Consider the following 26206-nt stretch of genomic DNA (forward strand, 5'->3'; position numbering starts at 1 on the left):
ATGCCTGTAGTCCCAGCTACTTGGGAGGCTGAGGCAGGAGGATCGCTTGAGCCCAGGAGTTTGAGGTTGCTGTGAGCTAAGCTGACGCCACAGCACTCTAGCCCAGGCAACAGAGTGAGACTCTGTCTTAAAAAAAAAAAAAAAAAAAAAAAAAAAAAGTTGTCGGGATGGCTATGGAACTGCCCTCCAGCCCTCGCCCAAGTGTGGCCACATGCAAACCCATCCTGTTCCTAGATGGCTCCAGCAGCCCGTGTGGCCCAGGAAGTCCTGCTTGTGCTTTCACTACTACAGAGAGCACGTCCTCAGCTGAGCCGGGAGGCAGCGGGCCCTACGGCAGGGCTCTGGCTGGGGGGCCCTAGCGCAGGGGAGGGCAGGCTGCCGGGCCCAGTTCTCCGCTCATCAGCACAGATGGGTCTGTGGGACAGGACAGGCCCCGGCAACAGGCCTCTCCCCCTCCACAGCCGACACCCTCCCCCAACCCCCAGAGGGTCTGTGAGGAATAGAGACAAGGCCACTTCTGTGCTCCAACAACTCAGGCAGCAGAGGGAGCCCAAGGCCGTGAGCCAGACCAAGGGACAAGGAGGGCCATGCCCAGGGGTGGGGGTACCTCTCCAGGGACGGGGAGGGCAGCCACACAGGAAACCACAAGCAGCCCTTGCCAGCAGCACCACACTGTTGGTGGCCAGAGCGCGTGGAGGTTGGGGGCCTCTTTCCTCGAGGTGGCGAGGCTGAGTGACACGCAGCACCGACCCACCCCACCAAGAGGCTGCCCTGCCGGGTGAGACCCTCCCGCCCGCTCCCTGGGCTCAGACACCACTAGGCTGAGGAGGACAGACGGGAACACCCACCCTGGAAAAAGCAGCTTTCAGGCAGTTGATCGAAACATACTGAAAACTCCCAAGCCGACGAAATAAAGACCACATGGAAGGGGCAGGGAAGAAAGGTAGAAGTCATTAGGAATTTATTATGTACACAGTTGTTAGAGTACACAAGTACAGTGGTGATACAAACGCACAGCTCAGACTGTTGCCACTACACAGGTCGACACAGACGTTCTAACTATGTTTCCTGCAAGTACGGGTGGGGGGACACTGGTGAGAACTGCCACAGACACACACACCCAAGCCCACTTCGCCGCAACCCAGCAACCTCAGGCTAGAGTCTGGAGCCAGAGGTCGGAGGCTGCCCTGCACGATCTTGCTGGCGCTACAGCGGGACCACGGGTATTTACAGACAGAGTTCGTGCCCACAGGCTGTCACTGCCAACACCGAGCGCGGGTGGGGGAAGCGTAATGGATGAAGGCGCTCGGCAACAAAGAACATCTCAAACTTGCCCCAACCCGCCCCAGCCTCCCCCTGCACCCTGACACACAGCCCCACCCGCTCAAGGCTCCACACCCCCAAATGCTTACAGAGTAACCAGCTCAGGATTCAGAAAGAAGCACCCAGGGGCTCAGACAGATGTCTGGCCAGGACGGCAAAGGGCCATACCCTGGGAGGCCCACCAGTATGGTGCCCCAGGGCCCAGGCTCCTGTGCTGGGGCCACGGGGAAGGGAGGGATCCAAGGTGGACACCTTCAGGTCCCCAGCTCCCAACGCACGCCCCGTTTCCAAACATAACACCCTCACAGGTGACAGGAAGAAAGGCAGAAAATTAGCTATGAGCAGACAGGAGAGGTCACCTGGCTCCACTGGCTGTGGCCACGGTGCAGCCAAACGGCTGCAAAATCAAAGGCAAGAAAACACATCAACAGATCGGAGCAAGCCCTGCAGGGGGCACCAGCCCCGGAATCGCCTTCTTTCTGGTGAGACTCAGCCCACCCCTGCTCCACTTCTGATTGGTTCACGTCGACCGAGGGTTGGTTGCAAGGTGTGTGCCGCCACTCGTCCTACACCTGAAGCTTCTGGCCAGGCTGTCAGGGTCACCCACTCCTCCGCACTTCAGGGTGGCGCCCTCCAGCACGCCAGCTTTTCTGGGCAGCACCCTCGGCATCCATGGGGACGACCCGCTCCGTGGTGTTGAGCACACAGGCGTTAGCACAAATTAACAGCCAATCCGCACGGCGGTATTTACAGTCTGTTCAGAAAAGTTCCCAAATCCAAAGGCGGGTGAGGCAACAAGCACCACCGAGGTATCACACACAACCCCGACGAGTCTCGATTCGCAGTCCTCGCCCAGCGAACCACAAATGCACTCAACTGTCGCTCTCGGAGCACCCCACGATCTCGTGGGGCTCACAACCTCTGCTCTTGAGCTCCTCAGAGTCCTGGGCCCCTCCCTGGGAGGACAGCGCATGGGGCCTGGCGCAGCACCTTCCGCCCGCTCCGAGGGTCGGCAAGGTTTCCAGAGGCAGGCGTTTCGGTCTGCAGCGGGCAAGAGTGACAGAGATCCCAGAACCAGGCTGCCAATGTCCCGTGTCACACACGCACACGTAACAGAACTGACAAGAAACTTCCTCTCTAACGTGGACAAAACACAACAAACGGAACAAACACAACACACACCCTCGAGATCCATGTGCACCCCTCTCCCTGCCTGACTCCACACAGAAACTCCAAGCCAGTGTCTTTGTTTCAGGATTCTTTAAAGTCAACATCTATTTATAAGACCGCAAAAACAGACAAGAAAGAAACAATAAAAAGACAGATTTCTTTACACAGATTTAAGCCAATAATTTTTAGCAAAATGATACAAAACTGTCTTAACCAAGTAGAAGACTGGTAGTTACAGTGGAATCGTCAGGGAGCACAGGTTACCACCACTGGAGGGGCTGACAGCTCTTGCAAGGGAGTCTGAGTCTCTCTGCAACCGTCTCTCACTGCTTTCTTCCCAGCCCCGTCACAACTCAGTTCCCGTGGGGGGCCTCGGTGGCAGCCCCGGTGATGGCAGCTCTTGGAGTCTGTCCGTTTAGTTTGTATTTTGTTTCCCCCATGAGCGTCGCTGGGTGAGTGGCCTGCAGAGCTCCCGGTTAACACTTCGGTTCTAGACCGGGGGGCGCGTCACTAGTAAAGCCATTGGTAACAGAGTAGATCAGCCATGCATTGTCTGCCCTTCACAGCAAGAAGGAGAGTTCTCATCGGTGCACGACAGACTGAAGACCACTGGAAGCCACCCGACCGGGAATCTGTCGGAGCCAAAGCACAGGAGAAGGTCAGCATGAGGCCACAGAACGGGCCAGTCGGACGCTCAGGCACAGACACCACAGTGACAGAGCCTGGCAGGGAGGGGACAACTGCCGCCGCCATGCCCCCGTCTGGAGGCCTGCACCCCTGGCCATGAGACAAGACCTCTGTGGCCAGGCCGCATGCTCTGAATGAGTGCTGGGAGGGGGGAAGAGGCATGCAGGAAGGTGACCCCGGAGCCACCTCGGCAGCCATCGGTGAGGATCCAAGGGGGAGAGACACTTGCTCCCAGCCTCCCTTCCTGGAAAGTAACTGGGCATTTTGCAAACAGTGTCCCTTTAGGGGAAGACGTGAAAAGCAGTTCCTGTCAACATGTTTCCAAGAGTGCGCACAGCATTAGAGCCGCAGCAGGTCTCCCAGTGGCACCAGACCCGACAGAAGCTCAAGCCCCTGCTAGAAGGAGCCACCAAGGGCCGCGTCACTGACAAGAAGGGAGCACAGCGTGGAGGCCCAGCCATGCACCAACGCAGGGGAGCAGGTAACTGTGGCCGGAGGGCCATTACAGACGACAGCTGCGTGGACGAGATGGCTGGGCAGAGACCAGGTTTGGAAAGAAACACAAAATGAGAACAGAAATAAATGAGAGATAGGAAGAGAAACGACTAAAAAAGCCAGGACAGGCAGAGACCAAGAAGTCTGAATGCAGCAAGAGCTCAGAGCCCCCAACACCAAGCGAGGCGCCACTCAGCTGAGCACGACACACACTCCTCCCAGGCCCCACCGACCCCCGACGAGGAGGCTCAAGTGCTCTGGGGCACCTGGAGCCAGCCCTGAGGACAGCGCCATGGCACTCCTGCTCTGCACACAGCACCCAGGGACAGAAGGGGCGCAACGGCACGGTGAATGCGGTCACGGGGGCCAAAGGCCAAGGGTACAGCAGGACAGTCACTCTGCTCAGAGACACACTCTATGCACGGCATTCCCCTAGACTGGGCAGCTGACGGCAGCGGCTCTGGACCCCCACGAGGAGAAGAACAAAGCGGAAGAAGCCTCACTCTACCTCGCGGGCACCTGGCATGCAGCCCAGCCCCACCTGAGAGCGCCCACAGGCGGGGTTGGGGGTGGGGGTGGTGCTCCCAGCCCACCCGGCGCCTGCCACCTGCGAGCCCAACATGAGCACACTCACCCAGTGCCGCCTTCCGACGGGAGACGAGCAGCTACTTGCCGTGGTGTTCGAAAGGAATGCTATTCTGAGGTGGGGAAAAGACAGCTGTTGGTAAGCGTCCCACCAGCCGGCCAGCACGCGAGGCCCCGGCCCCTTGACTGCCTACGTCTCCTGTGTCCAGACAGGCGTCCTCACCTCAGCCAGGTCCACCTGGGGGCACCCAGGGAACGGCCACAATCTCACTGGCCTCTCACAACTGGCCCTCAAGTTGGAGTGGCGGCTGCTCCTCTTCTAGACGGGGGCACGGACAGACCCTCCTACCTCTTCTCACACCGAGAACCTGATGCCAGCAGGCTGTGGGGCTGTGAGGCTGGTGGCGACGGCACCGCCCCAGGACACACTTCCTCTTATGAAGGCCAGGGCTGCAGATCTTATTTTGGGGCAGGGTGTGGATTAAAGCAAGGTCTCAAAAGGAATAACTGGCATCTTTGTGGACAATTCTGGACTGATGAGGCCTTTCTTCTCAGAAAGTAAAAAAAAAAAAAAATACCAAACAGATTCACCATGCTACTTGGCCAAAGAGGCCTGGCTTGACACAAACTGCCCTTCAAAGGGGGGGTACAGGGTGCACCCCCTGCAGCATGGGAGGGAGAGGCTCCGTAGCAGGCAGAGGCTGCCCAGGGGACCTACACATTGGGTGCCACTGTATGCTGGATGCTGGTCACCCGTCCAGACCTGCCCAGGGCCAGCAAGCACCAGGAAGCCCTTCTGCCAACTTGCCATATCTCCACCGGGAGCACCAACCCCTGAGAGGGGCACAAAGAACTGGGGAAATGGCAGCCCATGTAGAAGATGCGCCAGGGGGGTGGGCCACAGCACAAGTCCCTGCGCCCGGGCTCCATGCTTCCCCAGAGCTCACCCGGAGGAGCAAGCGTGCTGCCACGGCTACCAGAGTCCCCAACTTTCCTTTTTGGGAGAGGCATTTGTGTGAGTAACAGCTGCTGAACTGTAAAAGTCGGAGCAACCCCACTCCTCGTTTAACTTCCAACCCCCAGGGCAGACATTCATCTGCGGGTCTCAGAAGGGGCCTTGTTTATCCCCTGGATGCAGAACCGGGGCTGCCGGACACGGAGCCACTGAGCATGCGGGTGCAGACGGAGGCTGAAGGGAAGGGATGTGTTGTGTGGACAGCAGCCTCCCAAGAGACAGGAAAAGCCTCCCTCCTGAGGGTAGCCGAGGAGGGAGCCTGTCCTGAAGGCGGTGTGGGTGCCCTGCCCTCATCACAGGCATCTTAAGAAAACCCTGGGTGACCAGGAACAAAAGCTAAGATGCTTCTTCTGGAGGGAAAGCACCCAAACATAAACTGTCTGGAGGCTCATCCCTGCTGTTAAAGCTGATGTTACATTTCTTCACATGGTAAACAGCCCAGAGAGCACTGGCGTGAGTGCAAGCCACAGCTCACGGCGGGAAGGAAGCACGCTCTTCTCCACCACCCTGCAGCGGTGTGCAGTCCCTCAGCACCCTCAGAGGCTGCGGGGCTGCGACAGCCACGCTCTGGGTGCTGGCCAGGGCCACACAGCCAGAAGGAGCTGCCTGAGACTGTCCAGAACCCTTGAGAACTCCAGACTCTTTCATCTTCCTCAAAAATCCCAAACCACCAGATGCCTTATTTTCTTAAAAAAAGGAAAAAGGAAAGCTAGGCCTGCCCCTTCCTTGGTCTTTGCTAGAGCCCACCACACGCAGGCCGCACTCATTCCTCCTCACGGGTTGGGAGACTATAGAGGGGCCGCGTGAGGATGGACAGGCCCAGGCGGCCTCCCAGGACCTGCTCACAGTTGTTGACGTGGGACTCCAGGGATCACGGAGAAGTCTGCTGGGACCTTCTGTGCTGCAGGGCCACGAGACCAGAGGCCACGGGTGTGCACGTGAGGGGCCCAGTCTCATGGCGCCAGCCAGGCCCCTTTACCCCACGATTCGAACAACCATTCATTCAAATTCCCTGCGTCTTGATCTCTTTGAGAGAAAGTTAATCACACAAAAAGTCCACTTCCAGTAAAATGGTTAGTGAGTTAGAAGTGTTTGGTGAAAGGATCCATTTTCTGGTAAGACGACAGGCGGCCAAGAGCGCCTGCACTGCTCGGGCCCATCCCCCGTCGTTGGGGACAGGACGCGCCTCTGGAACGAGTTCCTGCTCACCGAGGAAGACACTGAGGGTGAGCCAAGCACCCCACAGGACGCCAGCCCCTCCATGGCTCACTGCTGACCCCTAGCCTCTGTCCCCATAGGGGACCCTGAAAACTGTCTCAAGAGAAAGAATCCGCATATATGTAAAAAGTTGTTCTGGTCTGAAAGAAGCGTGTTAGCGAATGCAAAACAACAGAAGCCAGAGCGAGAGGGAAGATGCTGGGAGAGGAAGATGGGTGTGAGGAGCCCCCGTGGCCAGGCCGTGCCACCCTGCCTTTGACGCGCAGCAGGCTCGTTTCTCGGAGCACACTTCCCTCGTGACAGAGCCACACAGTCGACACGGTCGTCAGAAGATGAGGAGACTCAAAACGTGGCATGCCACCGGGGAGGGCCACCACCGAAGGCTCCTACCGCCCCGGCCCCAGCCAGAAGTGTGGGCAGCTCCCGCGCAGAGACCCTCCCTGGCCAGCAGGAAAGAGGAAGTTCCCGGAGATGGGGTGCGCCACAACATCCCCTCCTCCTGACAAGGTGTGAGCAGGCGCACGTCTGTATGGGGCGCATGGCTGGGGGCACCCGAGCAACAGCAGAGGAAAAGCCCTCGACGCCCACAGCCCGCTACCTGCCACACTGCAGCTGGGCAACAAGCCCTTTGGCAGTGCAGCTTGTCTCTCAGGCTCTCAACCAAGAGGCCAAATCAGCAACTACGAACGCAACTTCCCCACAGGTTAAAAACAAAAATGGGAAACATTAAAAAAAAAGAAGAAAACAAACCCTTCAAAAAAACTCATCTTACTCTCGACTTTGAGGTTTTAAGACAGGGTAATAAGGCAGAGGCAGGCGCTGACACACATCCCCACGCCTGGGCCTGGCACGCCCCAGCCTCAGTGAGCTCAGAGCGCGTACCTGTGAGGTGGACATGCGAGAGGTATCTTGTCGGCCCGTGAGATCGGACGAGGAGATGTTGACTGGGGCCCCACGGTGCAGCCGCATACTCACTTTCCGCTCTCTTTCCATGCCGGACACGGGCCGAGGAGAGGTGTTAGCTGAGAGGAGGGAGAGAAGTAGAGTGAGCACCCTGCGTGCTGCCACGCCTCTTGTGTAAGGGCCTCCCCTGGGGAAGCTGTGGCCAACAAGGACCCTTGGTGGCTTGAACATCTCACTAGACTGCAGGGGCAGCAGGGCCAACAGCCACAGCCACCCCCACTCAAAGCAGCCCAGCAGGCACCCAGCCCAGCCCTACATGCCCGCCAGCCAGCCAGGGATATCTACGGCAGGAGAGCTCTGATATGCCCATAGCATGTGGGACACAGGAGCATCAAAGGGCTTGTGGAGGAAAAATTTGCTCGCACCCCCAGGATCAGCCCCCACGTGGCCTGGGCCCCGGCTCCCCCCACCCGCAGGCCAGAGAGGCCCCCCAGCAGCTCCCCACGGCCTGCTCCAAGGGCCCTCCTCAAGGGGTGCACTCACCCGTGTGTGAGGTAGGGGTGAGGGGTGTGGGGGGAGCCACTTCCTGGGTGCCCCGCAGGCGGCCAGAGGCAGTGGAAGGGAGTCCCCGGGTGGCTGGATTCCGGGAGTGTCTCAGCCGCTCCTCTCGATCCCGCCGTTCCCGCTCGGCATCATCGGCAGCACGGCTGGCGCCCTATGGAGGGAGGAGGTGAGACCAGGATGGCACCTGGCTGTCCCCTGGTAATGTGAGAAAATACCAAGGGGCCTTTGGGACAAGACTGACCCGAGAAGTTATCTACAACGCACAGTTGAGCCAGAAAATGACCTTTCTCCTGCTGCGCGACCGCACGATCCCTGGGGGTGCGTAGCCCGTGTCCTTCCCCAACACACCAGAGCAAACCCCTCTGTGCTGGGCACCTGGTAGCTCAGAACCTCCTTAAACTTTGAAGCAGAAGGCAATCGGGTGGCCTGCTCCTGTGCACATCCACACCCTGACACCAAGAGGGGGATGAGCCCCAAATGCCTACAGTGGGGGAGGAGAGGGGTGCAGCGTTTGGCCGGGTGACAGTCTGCCAGAGGCCAGCCCCAGGAGGAGCGCTGCGCCATAGGGTCCCCAGCAGCAGCAGGCACACACAGGCAGAGCAGTGACGCTGGCAGTCAGGTCTGCACTGCACGTTCTGGCCACAGCGGGCACCAGGTTGTAAGCAGCTAAGCTGAGGAACCAGCCACATTCTAATGACCAATGCCATAAGGCAGGGCCTGCACAGGGCGCCACACCCAGGCGCTACCTAGCTCTGCAGCTCTCTGCACACAGCCATGCCACCAGAGCTGGAATGATTCACTATTGGGCCCTTTACACTCTGTCCCGTGTTGAGGGAGGGATACGGAGAACAGCACTGCAGGACGACTCCTGCACCCAGCCCTGGAGGGCCTTTCTCCTGGCCCCGCCCACCCTGCAGAGCATACCCAGGCCAGCTGACTGAGCACCCCTGCCCTGCCAGGCCCCCCACACAACCCGGTCACGAGGCTGTGCGTCTTGCACTCCCTGAAGAGGCAGTTCTGCCTGTCCACCAGATTTTGTCACCTGGAAAGATTCCAACTTCTTTAAACTGACAACAGAATAAATGTTTAATGAAAAAGAACATGAAAGTTCAACGAAAGTGCCAATTCTGGCAGTGCTGTCCAAACATTAATTAATTAAACTCACACAACTGTCCCAGGGACAGGCTGCCTATGGAGAGGCTCAAGGTTCTCCTGGGCCACAGGCAGAACGTTCTCACACACAAAGTCTCAAAGAACAGGACTGTGGGTAACCAAGGACACGCCTCACCAAACCAGCTCACTACAGGGTTGGGCAGGCAGAGCGCACCCCACCTGGCCCCAGCCCCTCCTGGGCAGTAAAGACATCTGTTGCCCCCAATGCCCCCATCCGGGCTCGGCTGGGCAAGAGGCAAGAGGGGCAGGGAGCAGCCGGTGGAGCCCTCCAGCCGCACAGCAGCCTCGGAGGACCAGCTGTGCCACAGGCAGACAGACCCAAGCCGCTCTTAGGGTTCTCCTCAGCATCGGCAACCACTACCACACAGCCACCCTCTGACGAGACCAGACTGAGCCGCCAGGCAGAGCCTGTTCTGGGCAGACCTGCATGTGGCAAGGCCACAGGTGCCGTGCCGACTCTCCCTGGCAGGCATCTGGCTTCCCAGCATCCTTGCCTTCAGCCAGACCTCATCCTCTCAAGCCAAAGTCTGCCAGGGACGCCTGCCTCTCACAGTTCGGCAGACACACCTGTCCGGCCTGAACCACGCCCGTTGCAGTGCCCACACGAGACCCAAGCCCAGACGAGGCGGCCGCCAGCCTCCCGTGCCGCACGTGCAGGGGTGAAGGAGTTGGCAGTGGCGCTTACAAACTTGAGCATGTTCCAGTCAAACACGTAGTCGTAGGAGAAGCCCTGGCGGTGGAACAGATTCCTGAAGAGCTGCCTCAGGTATGAGTAGTCAGGTTTATCATCAAAACGCAAGGAACGGCAAAAATTCAGGTATGTGGCAAATTCAGCTGTAAAACAAGAGACTCAAAGCTAACGAGTGAACTCCTGACCGAGACACAGAGTAGGGTCTGTTAGCATCACTGTTTACCTCCTTTTCTACACATACTGAAGGTGTGAAAGACGCAACCTGAAACATCAGTCACGCTTTAAGAACCTAGGCCTTAGGGAAGAGTTTCTAAACATTCAACATCACAGAGCAGAGTCTTATTTTATCTAGGGCATGTATTCCAGGGCCAGTCCCACAAAAACAAATGGACAGGCACTGAGTTACGGCTCCAGAAGCAGGAGACAGCAGGGAGGACAAACTGTGGCCACTGTGAAGACCAGGACTGACCGCCCTCACCTGCCCAGCCACACGGGTCTCCTTGAGACCCAGCCCTGCCTCTGGGCGTTGGCCTCGAGCATGGGCCTGCCTCGCCCACCATTGTTCTGGGGCCTCAGATTGCCAAACAGACAGTGCCCGGCAGGCACTTCGGAACACGGTGGCCACCCACTAACCTCCATACACAAGTCCCCCTCTTTCCTGCCACCCTTTCTGTACAAGGTGAGCGAGTCTTCTGATTCGAGCCAGACACCTGCATGGACCCTCTGAACCAGCTCTACCGAAAAGACAGGCTGGAGGACACTTACAAGGATAGCCTTTGCATAACACTTCAATGGGAGTGGACATTTTCTTCTCACTAATCCTTTCATATTTCTGCCTCTTGGTGGCAGCCTTCAGCCCCTGCCAGGGGAGAGAGCCCAGGTTGAAGTACATCAGCACATAACCCAGAGACTCCAAGTCGTCTCTTCGAGATTGCTCTGAAAAGGAAAGAGAAATGTGTAAAGGACAGCGCTTGTGTAAAGCAAAATACTCAGCAAACGCATGCAATGGAATACTTTTTGACCAAAAGCTGCCCCTCATGTGCTCCTAAGCAAATTCCTGAGCTCCCCTGATAGAACGGCATCAATGCCACAGAGAAATGCTTGGAAAATCCAGCATTTGCCTGCCCTCCACACCCGACAGTCACTGAAACCAGCCCGCCTGCTACAAAGGGGTGATGACAGCTCTAGACCTCCCAGTGGTGATCGCCAACCACACTCATGAGCCTGAGGTCACCTGAGAGGCCAGCCTCCCCAGGCTGAGGGACAGACATGACCGGAGGCATCCCAGCTCAGTGACCCCACACCCAGGGGCTCACCAATGCCGAGGTGGGTGTTGATGGAGGCGTACCGCGCCGTCCCTGTGAGGTTTTTGTTCTCCCGGTAGGGGATGTGCTGGTGGGTCCTCGCGTCCCGGTACTTCTTGGCCAGCCCAAAGTCGATGACATAGACGAGGTTACCCTTCTTCCCCAGCCCCATGAGAAAATTGTCTGGCTTCACATCTCGGTGGATGAAGTTCTTTGAATGAATGTATTCGATACGACTAATCTGCAAGCAGAGGGCAACGTGAGACGGCACCCGGAGTAGCACGTCTGAGAAGGAGCCTGTTTGGCAGAGGGAGGGTCAAGCGGGAGCTGCACATTCTCCACCCTCCTGCCCAAGAAGAGCAACTTAACAACGAGGAAGGGTGGATGATGAACTAACCAAAGTCACCTCCCCAGGTACCTTCAGCCCCGCTGCACCCCCAGGCCTGATCACTTCTTGGCTCTCGGGGAAAGGACTGTCGCTACTACACAATGGTCTCTACTGGCTGTATTCTTGCACAGGCTACACACAAGAATTTGCTCAGAAACTACACGAGTTGTTAGGAATGAAATGTGTGTTCCTGAGAGAAACAGGGAGACCACTCGAGGAGAACGTGCTATGTGATGCTGAGAGGGTGGGTCCCCAAACCAATCAACTGTGTCACTATCTTGAGGCTAAAATCAAACCCATTTCCCTTTTCTCTCTGTGAATTAATAGGCATAAAAATGGACAGAACAGCAACGGGACAATTAATTCTACCAGACCAACTGCTATGTACCAAGTGCTCACGCTGCTTGGGCACATCAGAAAACTGGGTCCTTACCATCTGGTCGGCCAGCAGCAGAACCGTCTTGAGACTGAACTTCCTGGAGCAGAAGTTGAAGAGGTCTTCCAGGCTGGGCCCCAGCAGCTCCATCACCATGACGTTGTAGTCCCCCTCGGCTCCACACCACCTGATGGTGGGGATGCCCACTGGGAGAGACAGACAGAGACCTTCAGTCCCACCACCCCACTGGCTGCCCTCATCCTCATGTGTGCGGGGGGTGGGGGGGTGTCAAGAGGCTCAGGGAGCCCCAATAATGCCCATCCTCAGGACTTGTAGTGGAGATGAGGCCATGTCTGTTCACAGATGGCACGAAGCCAACTGCGGGCTCAGACGGACAGAAAACGAACAAAGCCAGGGCAGGGGCGTGGGAAATGCAAGGAGAAGGCGCTGCTTAGGCAGAGAGGACCAACAGAGCCAGCTGGAAACCAGTTCACCAGAGAGGAGGGGAGGCTAAGAAGAAAGATCTGGAACACAAGGCTAAGAAAAAGAAGAGAAATGTAGCTACAAGGGGCTGGATGAGAGAGAAAAAATCTTTTAATTACTCTGATGTTGGCAGAAATATCATGATGGTGCAAAAGTAACTGCAGTTTTCACACTGTTGAAATTTGCCATTTGATACTGGAATACATTTTTAAATGTGATTGCGTTGTACATCATTTTAATGCGTATTTCTCACTTTATGTTTTTGCTAATGACTTACTACTTGCTATTTATTTTAGACTGTGGAAATGTTAGACATAAAGCAAATTCAAGCAATTTTCTCATTTGAGTTCAAAATGGGTCGTAAAGCAGTGGAGACAACTCGTAGCACCCACGGCGCATTTGGCCTGGGAACTGCGAAGGCATGTGCAGTACAGTAGGCAGTCAAGACACTCTTCAAAGGAGATGAGAGGCTTGAAGATGAGGAGCGCAGTGGTCAGCCACCAGAAATTGACAACAAACAACTGAGAGCAGTCATCAAAGCTGACCCTCTTACAACTACACCAGAAGTTGCTGGAGAACTCAACATTGACCATTCTTTCTACGGCTGTTCGGCATTTGAAGCAAATTGGAAAGGTGAAAAACCTTGATACACAGGTGCCTCAGGAGCTGACAGAAAATCAAAAAAATCGTCAGTTTGAAGCGTCGCCTCTCTTCTCCTACACAACAACAACAAACCATTTCTTGATCAGATTGTGACATGCAATGAAAAGTGGATTTTATATGACAACCGGTGACGATCAGCTCAGTGGCTGGACCAAGAAGAAGCTTCAAAGCACTTCCCAAAGCCAACCTTGCACTAGAAAAAAGTCACAGTCTCCATTTGGTGGTCTGCTGCTGGTCTGATCCACTACAGCTTTCTCAATCCCAGCGAAACCATTACATGTGAGAAGTGTGCTCAGCAAATCAAGGAGATGCACTGAAAACTGCAACGCCTGCAGCCGGCACTGGTCAGCAGAAAGGGCCCGACTCTTCTCCACAACAACGCTCGACTGCACATCGCTCAACCAACGCTACAGAAATGGAATGAATGGGGCTACGAAGTTTTGCCACATCTGCCATATTCACCTGACCTCTTGCCAACCAACTATCACTTCTTCACAAGCATCTCCACAACTTTTTGCAGGAAAAAAAACTTTTACACCCAGCAGGATGCAGAAAATGCTTTCCAAGAGTTCATCAAATCCCAAACATGGATTTTTATGCTATAGGAATAAACAAACTTATTTTTTGTTGGCAAAAATTTATTGATTGTAATGGTTCCTATTTTGATTAATAAAGATGTGTCTGAGCCTAGTTATGATTCAAAAATCAAGTTCCAAAACTGCAATTACTTTTGCAGCAACCTAAATTTGGTTGGATGAAAGAAAAGCAAAAGCAATGAAAACTTTCTGGAGATTTACACAGTAACCTAGACTTAAGTATATAAATCAGTGTGAGAACAAAGACAGACAGACATACCTAACAGAAAGAATCAAGTGATCCCGCAGCCCAAACAAGGGAAAGAATTTAAAGACGGTTTTTTTTTTTTTTTGAGACAGAGTCTCGCTTTGTTGTCCAGGCTAGAATGAGTGCTGTGGCGTCAGCCTAGCTCACAGCAACCTCAAACTCCTGGGCTCAAGCAATTCTTCTGCCTCAGCCTCCCGAGTAGCTGGGACTACAGGCATGAGCCACCATGCCCGGCTAATTTTTTATATATATATATCAGTTGGCCAATTAGTTTCTTTCTATTTATAGTAGAGACGGGGTCTTGCTCTTGCTCAGGCTGGTTTTGAACTCCTGACCTTGAGCAATCCGCCCGCCTCGGCCTCCCAAGAGCTAGGATTACAGGCGTGAGCCACCGCGCCCGGCCTTAAAGACGGTTTTAAGATATTAGCTCTGAAGATACAAATCAACACTAAAAAGACAAACGATCCGCTTTCGAAAATGGCGAACGACCCGGACACTTCAGAGTTTGCACGGACAGTTGACGGCCGTGAGGAGAGGCCCGTGCACTTGTCCAAGAATGTGCACAGCAGCCTTACTGCAGAGTCAAAATTCAAGTCCTGTAGAAATAGACAAACTTCTCAAAATACTGTCCCCAGAATATGCTCTTTGGTCCTTTTCCTCCTATATCCACAAGAGCACATGATTTTTTAGTATGCTCTCACAGCACTGGATCCTAACTATACATATAGTTCTTCATACAGCTTTCTGAATTAGCTGGATCAACCTTTTATGTCCTTCCATGGCAAGGACATAAAGATATATAGATTTTTAGTTAGCCTCATAGCAAGTTTTAATGCCAATCAAGAAATTCCCTTCATTTTAGAACTTATTTCATTATTTTAAAATAGATATTAACATTTTACTTGGAAACAAATTTAACAAGTATTGACCTTATAAAACATAATGTAACAGACCTGGAACATTCCTGACAGCAGCCCCCAGCCCCCCCACCTTCTGATCTCATCCCCGGTTCCCCAGATCCTTCCTGTTTGATTGGGCAAGTAACATGCTGCATAACATTCCATTCAGAGAACACACCACAATCTACCTACTCTCCTGTCACGGGAATGGTGCAGGCTTGCTTTTCCTATTATAAAAGATGCTGTTGAGTACATTCTTACACCTGCCCACTGTGAAAATACTTACACATGAAATCCTTTTTCACAGCTTTTTTTCTTCTGGTACATACCTAGAAACACAGAAGCTGAGCCGTAGGGTACAAATTGTCCGACTACGTAAAGCACACGAGATGACACTAAACTGCTTTTCAAAATGGATAAACCAATTTAGACTGTGGCTGGCAAGAGTGACTTCCTGTTGGTGCACATTCTCTCCAGACTCTTGTCACCCAGCAGGTACAAAATGCTCTCTCACCAAACGTTTTATTTTCATCTTCCCATGCATTTACCTCTTTTCTGAAATGCTTGTGCCTATATTTTTGCCAATTTTTTCTATTATGGTGTCTTTTTCCTATTTATAGTAGTTACTTATAGACTCTGGAAACTGGCCAGGTGAGGTTGCACATGTCTGTAATCTTAGTACTCTGGGAGACTGAGATAGGATGACTCAGGAGTTTGAGACTAGCCTGGGCAAACACAGGGAGACCCCATTCCTGTCTCTATAAAAAATAATAAACATACAATGCAAATACAATACTTTCCTTCAGTAAAATAAATAAATAAAAAATAATAAAAAATAGCCCGGTGTGGTGGCACATGCCTGTAGCCCCAGCTATTTGGGAAGGAGTTGGAGGTTGCAGGGAGCTATGATCAGGTCACTGTGCTCCAGCTTGGGTGACAGAGCAAGACTGTCTCTTAAAAAAAAAAAGTCTGGGAAACAAACCATTGTTGGTTTTGTGCGAGGCCAATATCTTCTTTCAGTTAATGGCATGTTTTTTATTTTCTTTTGGAGTTTCTTAAAGAAAAGAGGTGCTTAGTTTTAGCAAAGATAAATTCATCATACTTTTTCTTCATGAGTAATGCTTTCAGTATCTTACATTAAGAAGTCATTTCTGACCTTAGAATCACGAAAAAAATGTTATTTTTGTCTTTTTGAAGTGTAAAAGTTACTTCTACATCCAGCAAAGATGGAGTAATAGGGACCCAATTTACCCTTGAGATAACTAAGGAAACAAAACATAAAATGTGTCTAGATGCTCAGAAATACGTGGGGAAAAAAAAAACGTAAAACGTGAAAGGTGGTTTCTAGGACATTGGACATCTGGCAGATGACACACTGATGCTGAAAAGAAAGCAGCAGCAGCCAGTTCCCAAGTGCCCCAGTTCACTGCCATGAGCATCATCACAAAAGCAGGAACTGCACAGAGAAACTCGCCGTAACTCCACCCAGAACAAAGCTGAGCCGGATAAAACATCCAACGTGGGAGAAAGTAAAATTCTCAGTGTTTGGCATCCAGAGATTACCGGGCAGGCAATGAAATAGAAAACACCACTCAGAGAGAGCAATATATTAGAATCAACATAAAAAATTTATTAGCATAAATTTATTTATTAGCAAAAAATTTATTAGCATAAAAACTTATTAAAAATTTTACCTGTATTCCATGTCAAAAAGTTCTCTAACTGAATTCCATGTCAAGAAAGTTAAACAAAAGCATGGAGATATGGAAAAACCCAAATCTAATATCTGGAGAGGTAAACTACCTTGTCTGAGATGAAAACTACACTGGTGGGATTAACAACAGAGCCAACACTGCAGGAGACTCACAAACTTGAAAGCAGAGCAATAGAAACTATTGAATAGCAAACAGAGAAACACACACAGGGGCATCAGCTAGCCAAGGGACAGCATCAAGCCACCTCACCCAAATGATTGGCGACCCAGAAGGGAAGACTGGGGGCCACACTGGAAGAAACAGCTGGATGAAAACAAACCCACAGATCCAAGCAGCTCAGCCCAGTCCAAGCAAAAGACCATGATGGAAAGTACACTGACACACGTGGTCCCATAGCTCGCACGATCCCCAGCAGACCTGCCCGTGTGAGCGTGTTAACTCCTTCAGGCAGGGAAATCATGCCAGATGAAGTCCGGACCTAAACACAGGATGAAAAGCACTAAAAGTAACTGCATCTTTTAGTTGACCATCATCTGTGGAGCTGTCTCTCTTTATATTTGTGTACACGTATATATAGTACAGGTTGAGTTTTCCTTATCCAAAATGCTTTGGACAGAAGTGTTTCAGATTTTAGAATATCTGCATTACATATTTATCAGTCAAACATCCTTAATCCAAAAATCCAAAATGCTCTAATGAGCATTTCCTTTGAATGTCCTGTTTGCACTCAAAAAAAGTTTTAGATTTTGGAGCACTCTGGATTTTGGATACTCAACCTGTATTATTATGGATCATGTTTTTTGTTTTTTTTTGTTTTGAGACAGGGTCTCTGTCACCCAGGTTGGAATACAGTGGCGTCATTATAGCTCACTGCAACCTCAAACTCCTAGGCTCAAGTGATCCTCCTGCTTCAGCCTCCCAAGAAGCTGTGACTACAGGCATGTGCCACCATGCCCGGCTAATGTTTTTTTCTATTTTAGTAGAGACGGGGTCTCACTATGTTGGCCAGGCTGGTCTTAAATTCATGGCCTCAAGCAATCCTCCCACCTTGGCCTCCCAAAGTGCTGGATTACAGGCATGAGCCACCATACCCAGCCTATGAACTCTTTTCTATTAATACTTTGCATATATATGTAGCATTATGGATTAATGAATTCTCTTTCCGCACACCAGTGTGTTATGATTCATTCTTGTCACTATTCATTTCAAATTTGGCCAACAGACATCTACCCCCCCAAGCTCACTCTTAAACCCTCCCAACACACTTGTGCTGGTTCAGGGAACTTCTTTCCTTTCTGCCTCGTGTTCCAGATTTACCTTCTTTCTTCTGCCCTAGGACTAGAATCAGCCACTTCTTCAAGCAGCCTGAGCTCCTCTTTTTTTTTTTTTTTTTTTTTTTTGAGACAGAGTCTCGCTTTGTTGCCCAGGCTAGAGTGAGTGCCGTGGCGTCAGCCTCGCTCACAGCAACCTCAAACTCCTGGCTCAAGCAATCCTCCTGCCTCAGCCTCCCAAGTAGCTGGGACTACAGGCATTCGCCACCATGCCCGGCTAGTTTTTTTTTTTTTTTTTGTATATATATTAGTTGGCCAATTAATTTCCTTCTATTTTATAGTAGAGACGAGGTCTCGCTCTTGCTCAGGCTGGTTTCGAACTCCTGACCTCGAGCAATCCACCCGCCTCGGCCTCCCAGAGAGCTAGGATTACAGGCGTGAGCCACCGCGCCCGGCCTCCTCTTTTTTATTTATTTTTTTAAGACAGAGTCTTGCTCTACTGTCACAGGTAGAGTGCAGTGTTACCATCATAGCTCACTGCAATCTCAAACTCCTGGGTGTAAGTGATCCTCCTGCTGTAGTCTCCTGAGTAGCTGGAACTACAGGTGTGCACCATCACACCCAGCTAATTTTTCATGGAGACGGAGTCTTGCTCTTGCTTGGGCTGGTCTCCAACCCAAGCTCAAGCAATCTACCTGCTTCAGCCTCCCAGAGTGCTAAGATTACAGGCATGAGCCACTGTGCCCAGCCTTGAACTCCTCTTAATGGGGAAATGATACTTAGAAACCATCTCATGGTCAGGTGTGCTCGGCGCTTTGGGTTGTCACTACTTCTAGGCCCTTTCTGTGGCCAGAGCTACATGCTTAATTACAACAACTTTATAGCAAGTTTTGGCATTTGTACCCTCTTTTTCACGAGTATTTTAACTAATCTTGGTCCTTCACTCATCTATGAATTCTAGTCACCTTGCTATATAAGAAAAAAACTGCTGAATTTTGACTAGAATTTCAATGATTACTAAGAGCAACTTTGAGTCTCCCTTTCCAAGAATATATAATATCAAAAAACCCCTACTCAGGTTTTAAAATTTTCTGCATACAGATCTTGCCTGTCTTAAGATTTATTCCTAGACACTGTACAGGTTTCTTTTTTGCTACTGTAAACAGTAATTACTTTTTATTAACTAATTGTTGATTTAACATAATGAATAGTGATTTTTACATTTTGATCCCATCTCATCTGCCAATAACAACAGTTTTATTTCTGCCCTTTTCATCCTTATTCTTTAGGACCACCCCTCCACTTCAGTGCTGGCTAGGGTATCCAATGCCACACTGAAAAGAAATGGTGACCATGAAGGTAACGTGGACTAAATACGAACACTGACAATACAGGCAAGAACATAAATCCATACAACCACTTTGAAAAAAACGTATGTGCATCTGTACAGAATTCAGCCTTATCTTGCAGAACTGGACCCCAGCATACAGCCTCGGGTACAGATGCTGGCATGTGTCTCCCGTAACACATGGTCAAAGGTGTTCACAGAAGCACTGTCCCTTAAAAGCAAAATGCCAAGAACAATTCATGGCTCCTCAATCACAGAGTAACTGAACTGTTATGAAGCCATGACAGACTATTAAACAGCAAGGAAAACCAATGAACTACAGCTGCATCAACACAGAATTTCAGGAATATGCTGGGTCAAAAAAAGTTACACAATACATACAGTATGACTACATGCTATTCACAAATGTCACAAATGTGTAAGATATACATAGCAGAGACTCAAGATCCATTTGTAACTGATGGCATGTCTCATGGCAACATCTTTCTCTTTAGTGGGAAATAAAATACACAAAAAACAAAGTGCCCTCACTCTCACAGTGAGGGTCGAAAGCTTCCTTTGTAGCATGCCTTGTCCTAAGCAGACTGCCAGCAAACTAGGTGGTGGTGAAGCCCAGGGAGGGATCACTGCAAGTCACTCAGGAGAGTGCCCACTGGCAAAGGTGAGGAGCTGTCCCCTACGGCTCTGACAGATTGTGACTCTGGAAAATCAGACATCTTGTCCAGCAAAATCAGGAATCCAAAGGAAAGTGAGGCCAATGGCTAAGAAAACAGAGACCTGTGTGCTGCTTGTGCCCACCTGTCCGAGACATGCCAGGGACTGTCATGGTGGGATAAGTCACTTTACTACTATTTGTAGTTCTGAACATTTGATACTTTCCCCCTCATGAAGCCCAAAGATACCCGTTTGGGCTTGGGGATGAAAAACTGGGGGACTGGGCCAGGTACTGGCAAATGCTTTCCATTTTGATTTGTGAAAAGTTTCAATATAAATGTGGGGACTGAGCATCAATGCAAATAAAAATTTTCATGAACTTTTCAGCAATTCATACTTAAATGATTAGCAATAAAACTGTCAAGTGTTTCTACATAAAATCATTATTTAGATGTTGAAAAATACAAATTTCTTGTGGAATGACAGAGAAACAAAAACTTAAACATAGGCAAGCACGGGCCTGGTGGAGACACTGCTGACACCTTACAGCTTACATAAGTTCCCTGCTCATAATAAAAAGATTATGGCAGCCAGTCACCCACCCGCAGCTGCAGGGCCTTCCCCCTGGCCTGGGTTCCATGCAAAGACGTCACTCTCCCCTGCCCCAAACCACACCAGCCACACGAGGCTGACCAAAAGCGGCTGTGCTCCAAGGGAGTGTTCTCTGGTGAGGGTCATCAGTAGGGGTAGCCTGGAACTACTTTTGAGGTAACTGGAAGGAGAGTTAAAACAGGTCTTGCCTGGCAGTCCACTCAGTTTTGATAAAAACTTGTCTATACAAAGTTCTTTACCAACACAGCTAATTTTAGTTTATTCTTGCCATTTCTGGCTTTCAATCTATTGTCTCAACCAGATTTTGGAAAGTTGGAAACATGTGGGGAAGGTTCCTGACAGCTGAAAGCCATGGAGGTGGTCTTGCTCCTTTCTCTGGGAGCAGACAGATGCTGTGCAGCATGGCCCAGGGGCTAGAAGGCTCAAGTTCAAGTTTGTGTTATTTAACTTACTTAGCCCTCTGCCTCAGTTTTCCCATTTGTAACATGAGGCTGAAGACCCCAGCACCCACTGCATGGGACTGTGGCAGGCAGGGACTTACGTGTGTTTTTTCAATGCCAACTCCTCCCCTAGGCAGCTGTGCTGCCACCATCATCCAGAAGTTTCCAGATTAATCCTGTACTACAACAAGCTACAGAGAACGGATTACAGTCGCTTGGCTTTGCGCTTTCCCGCAAAGCGGCCTGTATCAGTCAAACGCAAGATCAGGACTTAGCACTGCTACTTGGTTCTCACATGAAAGGAAGAAAAACCACAACCAGAGGTGCTTGCTATCCTTTTCGGAGACAACGGAACAACCCGCATCCACCCACAGGAGACGCTCTGCCAACACGGGACAACAGCAAAGCCTGGTGGTCTCTGGGCAAAGCGGATCCTGTAACCCGCAAGCCCCAGTCTGTTGCAGAAGGAATTCAGAGAACACCAGACGCAGTATGCGCCCCGCACTCCTAGACACCTTTATATCTTCCCAGCGTCCGCCAAGTTGCATCTGAAACAGGAGTGAACCCAACCAACCACATCTGGGGAATGGCCAGAGTCGTGGCTTTGCAGGCAAAGCCTAGAGAGGAGAAAGCCCACTTCTAAAAGCCTGTTTGGTTTCCAAGATCCTACAGAAGGGGCACTGACAAGAACGGAGAGCAGGGATGCTTCATATTCTACACTAGGGTCCACCAAGGGAGGACTGCCACAACTGGTGTGCCCGGAGGTGACACTAACATCTAGGACGGTGCTTAACATCCTAGGGTGAGGGGACAGCCCCACACCAGATGCTAATGGTGCTGAGGCTGAGAAACTCTGCTCCAAACACACTCTTGCCCTTGAGAAGCCTGTCCTCTACAAAGGGCCACCAGAGTGCAAGCCCGCAGGGCAGGGTCTCTGCTGACCTTTTCTTGGTCAGTGGAGCAGTTTGCATCCCTGCGGCCTCCTCTGGTCACCTCTCTCATAAAGGGTCCCACAGGACCATTTCTGCTGTTGTGGGATGCATATGCTGACAGATACTTTTGTGTTACATAAACCTAGAAATGTCAGTTTCTAGTAGTAGATGGATTAAATTGCTTTTGTTGAGGGAAGATGTCAAGACGTCAAATCAACAGCCCTCCCTTTCTGCTGACAAAACTAACACAGGCACTGAAGAACTGCCTTCCCCTGGTGGAGTGCTGAGGGAGTTTCCTTCCACCCTCCAACTACAGGAGTACCAACCAGGCCAGAAGGGTTCCACAGAGGAAGAGGCCCTGCCACTCTGCAGACACAAAGCCTTGTTCCTAACGGGGGCTCCCGTATACAGGCAGAGGCTCTGCTGGGAGACCCATCCTTCACAGCACTGAAATCTCCACATATAATTCCCTCTTGTTCCATCAAACTACCTGAAAGTGCAGAGAGTCCTAAAATTTAGACTCTGAGATCAGAAAAGGAGTGCTCTGGTTCCTCACCAGGCCCGCAGCCTGACATTGGGTACCCAAACCCTGCTGAGGTTTCACGAAACTAAGACAGGGACAGAGGTGGAAGAGGTCATGGCAGTCACCAAATTCAAAATCCTTGTTTCACTCAGGAGTAAACTTGAGCCCTCAGAGTTTGAAGGACTCCCCAAGAGCTGTAAGAAAAATGTGTGACTGAGCAGAGGCCACACACAAGGGCCAACATAAGGAAGGTCCTGGGTGTGACCTAGGACAATACCACAGGACAGTCATGGCTGACCGGAGGGGCACGTGCCACCATCAGGAACCTGCAGTTATTCTACAATTCACACAAACCCTTTGACTTTAAGGACACACTTACCTAATATGAAGCTAAGGAAGGCAGCTTTTAAGCAAAAGCACCAGATTATTTCTTTTTATTGAGTGAGGCCCTCTGTTAACCAAGCATCTGATGAAGCCATAGGACTTGGTCAAGGGTGTGGAGAAATATTTTCCTCCCTCTTCCCCAAAATAAACCGGAGACTTTAATTCATAACCTACTCTCCCTTATCAAACAAAACCTTGGTTTTCTTTTCTAACAGGTAAAAGACATACCTCCTCCCTGCATCATTTTGTAGATTTTGCTCTCAATGTGGAGCTGAGGATGTTTGGTCTTGACACATTCAAGCTTGATGGCAACTTCTTCTCCTGCAGCAATGTCCGTACCTTGGCAAAGAAAGAAAGCCACAAACATGAATTATCCGTGTCCACCACCTGACCCAACATTGCACCAGGCCAGGCAAACAGCAAGTACTCTGTGAATTTTCCAAGAAGGACTAAATAACGGAAGCTCTCTAGTTTCTATCATAACATAGTTATCATCAGCTGACAAATCTCCGTGGGAAATGACCCTCATTTTCACTCACGACAGGAAGCATTTGGAAGGTACAGAAAGTCTACCTGGGATTCCACCGCCACTACTGCCATCAGTCCCCAGGCTCCCTCTGCAGGCTGCCTTCATGGTCCGCTCACTCCTGCCAGTCCTGCCCATGGCCCCTGCACTCACCAGCCCAGGGAGAACATGGCAGATTTCCTGGGTGACTGTGTCCCTACTTCTCTGCACTACCTCCATGGGCCTACAGGGTGTATCTGAGTTTCCCTCTTGAAGGAGGCTGGGTTTTTAGCAAGCAGCCACAGCCCCAGTCCATCCAGACCTGGCATCAAGCCACACACTCTCCTATCAGTCTCCACACAGCTGCAGGAGTCACCTCTAGATGACCCACCACACGCCTGCCAAAGACCCTCCACCAGGCCAAGGGATGCCCCTTTCCCTTCCTGGGGACATGAGACAGAAGAATAGCTTCTGTCTTCAAAGCCTTAATACACCACTCATGCAAAACACACTGGGCACATACCTTCTGTCATCTGCTAACACTATGAGGGTCAGCCTACGAGCTTGGAAGCAAAACTACACTTATCTAGAAATGTTCTATCTCTGCTTTACTCCAATAAGGAACTACAAAACTGACAACTGCCACCCCTCCAGTATCCACACATAGACTCCCAAGTCTCAATCTGGCCCAAAGCTGCATCCAAGATCTCCCCCATCCCCGTCTGCCACCCAAGACTTTGGCTGGAGATAACACAGCACATACCTAGCTCTCCTCTCCCTTCACAGGTTCCTTCCAAGCATAAAACACTTTAATCCTTTTCAGTAGTGGGGCTTTCTGCAAAGGAATTAACACTGGCTCCAGGAGCCCCTGAGAGACTGTGCTGGGCAAAGCAAGCCTTCTAGTCCTTGGTGACTCAGTTTCTCTCATCGACTGAGAACAGTGGGAAGGCCTACTGTCCGCTTCACCAGGGACTTGTGGAGGTGAGTGGGTTACTGGTTACGCAACACTCTGAGATTCCCAGATGGAAGGCAGAGGAAGGTCAGTGAGCACTGGAACAGACTGATACCCACACATGCCCAGGGAACACCCAAGAACAAGAGAAGCAGCCACCTTTAGCCTGCTCAATGGCTGCATGAGATCCACTGCCTCCCGCAAGCCTGGATCCAAAACCAACAGCTAATGTTGCAATTCCACAGGAATAACCAGCATCTGATCACTGCCAGTGACCATTCTAGATTTAAGAATCTCATTTACCATTCAACAAAGATTCTCTGGGGCACTCAAAAGCAAGACAAGTGGCCAGGTACAGTGGCTCATGCCAGTAATACTAGCATTCTGGGAGGCCAAGGCAGGAGGATTGCTTGAGGCAAGGAGTTTGAGACCAGCCTGAGCAAGAGCAAGACCCCGTCTCTACAAAAAAAAAAAAAAAAATAGCTGGGTGGGGTGGCGCACACCTGTAGTCCCAGCTACTTGAGAGGCTGAGGCAGGTGGATCACTTGAGACCAGGAGTTTGAGGTTGCTGTGAGCTACAATGACACCACCACTGCACTCCAGCCTGGGCAACAGAGAAAAATTCTGTCTCAAAACAAAACAAAAGACAGGTAATACATTTTGTTCTTCCTGCCTATAGTTGGAACAATCTATCCAATTACAAGAGAAATGACTTCATCGTAAAACGTACTGTGCAAATGAAAAATGAACTGAGTTCCCTTAAGGACCTGGACTCTGAACTGAATGCGCCAGCCAGGAGGGACGGTGACTCATCTCACTAGCTACGTCATCAACTCCCTGCGCCCCAAAGCAGGGGCATCACAGCCCCCGGCACCCCAAAGCATGAGAAGCACAGCCTCTGCTGACAGCAACTCCACCCTCGCCAGCTGGCAGGTCCAGCGACGGGACAGCACAGGGCCACACAGCCTGCTAGACTGGCATCTTCGAGAATGCAGAGAACAACTCTAACTCTACTTTTCTGTGGCTGATAAAGCAGCAGTCTTGGAGCAAACGACCACTGGCAACTCTGGAACACAGTATGGATTAAATCCTATCATGGAAACAAGACCCTATGCTGTGCCAGCAACATTTTCATCTAACATTACAAAAGTTTTAGTATGCAACAGATTGGAAACTACAAAACCTGATTCTTCACCATAGGTAAGTCTGGAAAGCACTCCTAGAAAAAGAACAAGCACTTACTGATACCACTGAGCTCTAAGTTCCAGATACAGAACAAGTCAAAACCCAGTGGCATGCAGATGTTGACCAGGTGTCAACTAAGGACGTTCCATCCCCTGAGCCACCTCTACTCTCCTAGTCTGCTGTGAGACAGTGATTCCCTCGCTAGGCACAGATGTTAGTCTGTGTTTAGACACAGGTTAATGTCAGTCCCAGGAAAAGAAAACCATGCCCCCAAGTTGAGCAGACAAAAGCAGATGGCAAATTAAGTGAATCTAATCCAGAGTGTGACCCTGTCCTGGGACAGGAGGGTCATTCCTACTGAGGACTGTCTTATCAACAGAAAAATAGGAAGACACCTTGAACAGCAGGGCAAAGGTCATCTCCCAGGACAACATTTAGCAAGGCAGCATGGAGCAGTATCATGACTTCTCATCACAAACCCTTGAGTCAAACACGGATTCCAAGGTAAACAGAAGCCACAGCCCTGAACACTGCAGGGAGATGACTCTGGAAGCTGCAGCAAGAATAGGGGACTGTTTTCTCTCAGCCAGCTGGCATTTTGGGGCCCTACTGTGTGCCAGACACCCTGCAGGGTTGTCTCCCAAGAAATCTAAATCAGTAAGGGAAAAAAAAGTTGAAAGTCAGCAATGAAGCAGTTACTGAAGTTTAGCTCCCCAAAGATACTTGTGCACATTATGGAGTCAGACTGCACAGTCCACTCAGGCAGCAGGCAGGCACGTGGAGGTCCTCACAAGCTGGTGGGGTGCAGCACAGCTGCAAGAAAACCTCCATTCTACCAATCAGACCCCCATACCCTTGCCTCTAGGAGACAAATGGATGGGAACAGAGGCCACTCCAGCTTGTCA

The 26206-nt window shown here is 51.0% G+C and overlaps 1 protein-coding gene across 5 annotated transcripts in view; it reads right to left on the reverse strand.

Annotated features, from left to right (window-relative positions):
* CSNK1D (casein kinase 1 delta) overlaps nt 1-26206 on the reverse strand; it is a 32480-nt gene that overhangs the window by 2821 nt on the left and 3453 nt on the right. Inside the window, exons 2-10 of one of the 5 annotated variants that reach the window (XM_012777265.3) lie at nt 22888-22998; nt 11950-12098; nt 11141-11369; nt 10590-10760; nt 9819-9967; nt 7940-8111; nt 7376-7515; nt 4310-4373; nt 937-3125 (exon numbers count right to left, since the gene is read on the reverse strand). In XM_012777265.3, the coding sequence (XP_012632719.1) occupies nt 4341-4373; nt 7376-7515; nt 7940-8111; nt 9819-9967; nt 10590-10760; nt 11141-11369; nt 11950-12098; nt 22888-22998 (1154 nt within the window). In that variant the 3' untranslated portion in view covers nt 937-3125; nt 4310-4340. Of the gene's footprint in view, nt 1-936; nt 3126-3155; nt 7516-7939; nt 8112-9818; nt 9968-10589; nt 10761-11140; nt 11370-11949; nt 12099-22887; nt 22999-26206 lie in introns of those variants that run through there. The other 4 variants (XR_012916756.1, XM_012777264.3, XM_075999845.1 and 1 more) reach the window with 4 other exon arrangements.

Source organism: Microcebus murinus, unplaced genomic scaffold (assembly GCF_040939455.1).
Source record: "Microcebus murinus isolate Inina unplaced genomic scaffold, M.murinus_Inina_mat1.0 scaf010_hap2_Mmur4.0, whole genome shotgun sequence".
NCBI classification, from domain to species: domain Eukaryota; kingdom Metazoa; phylum Chordata; class Mammalia; order Primates; family Cheirogaleidae; genus Microcebus; species Microcebus murinus.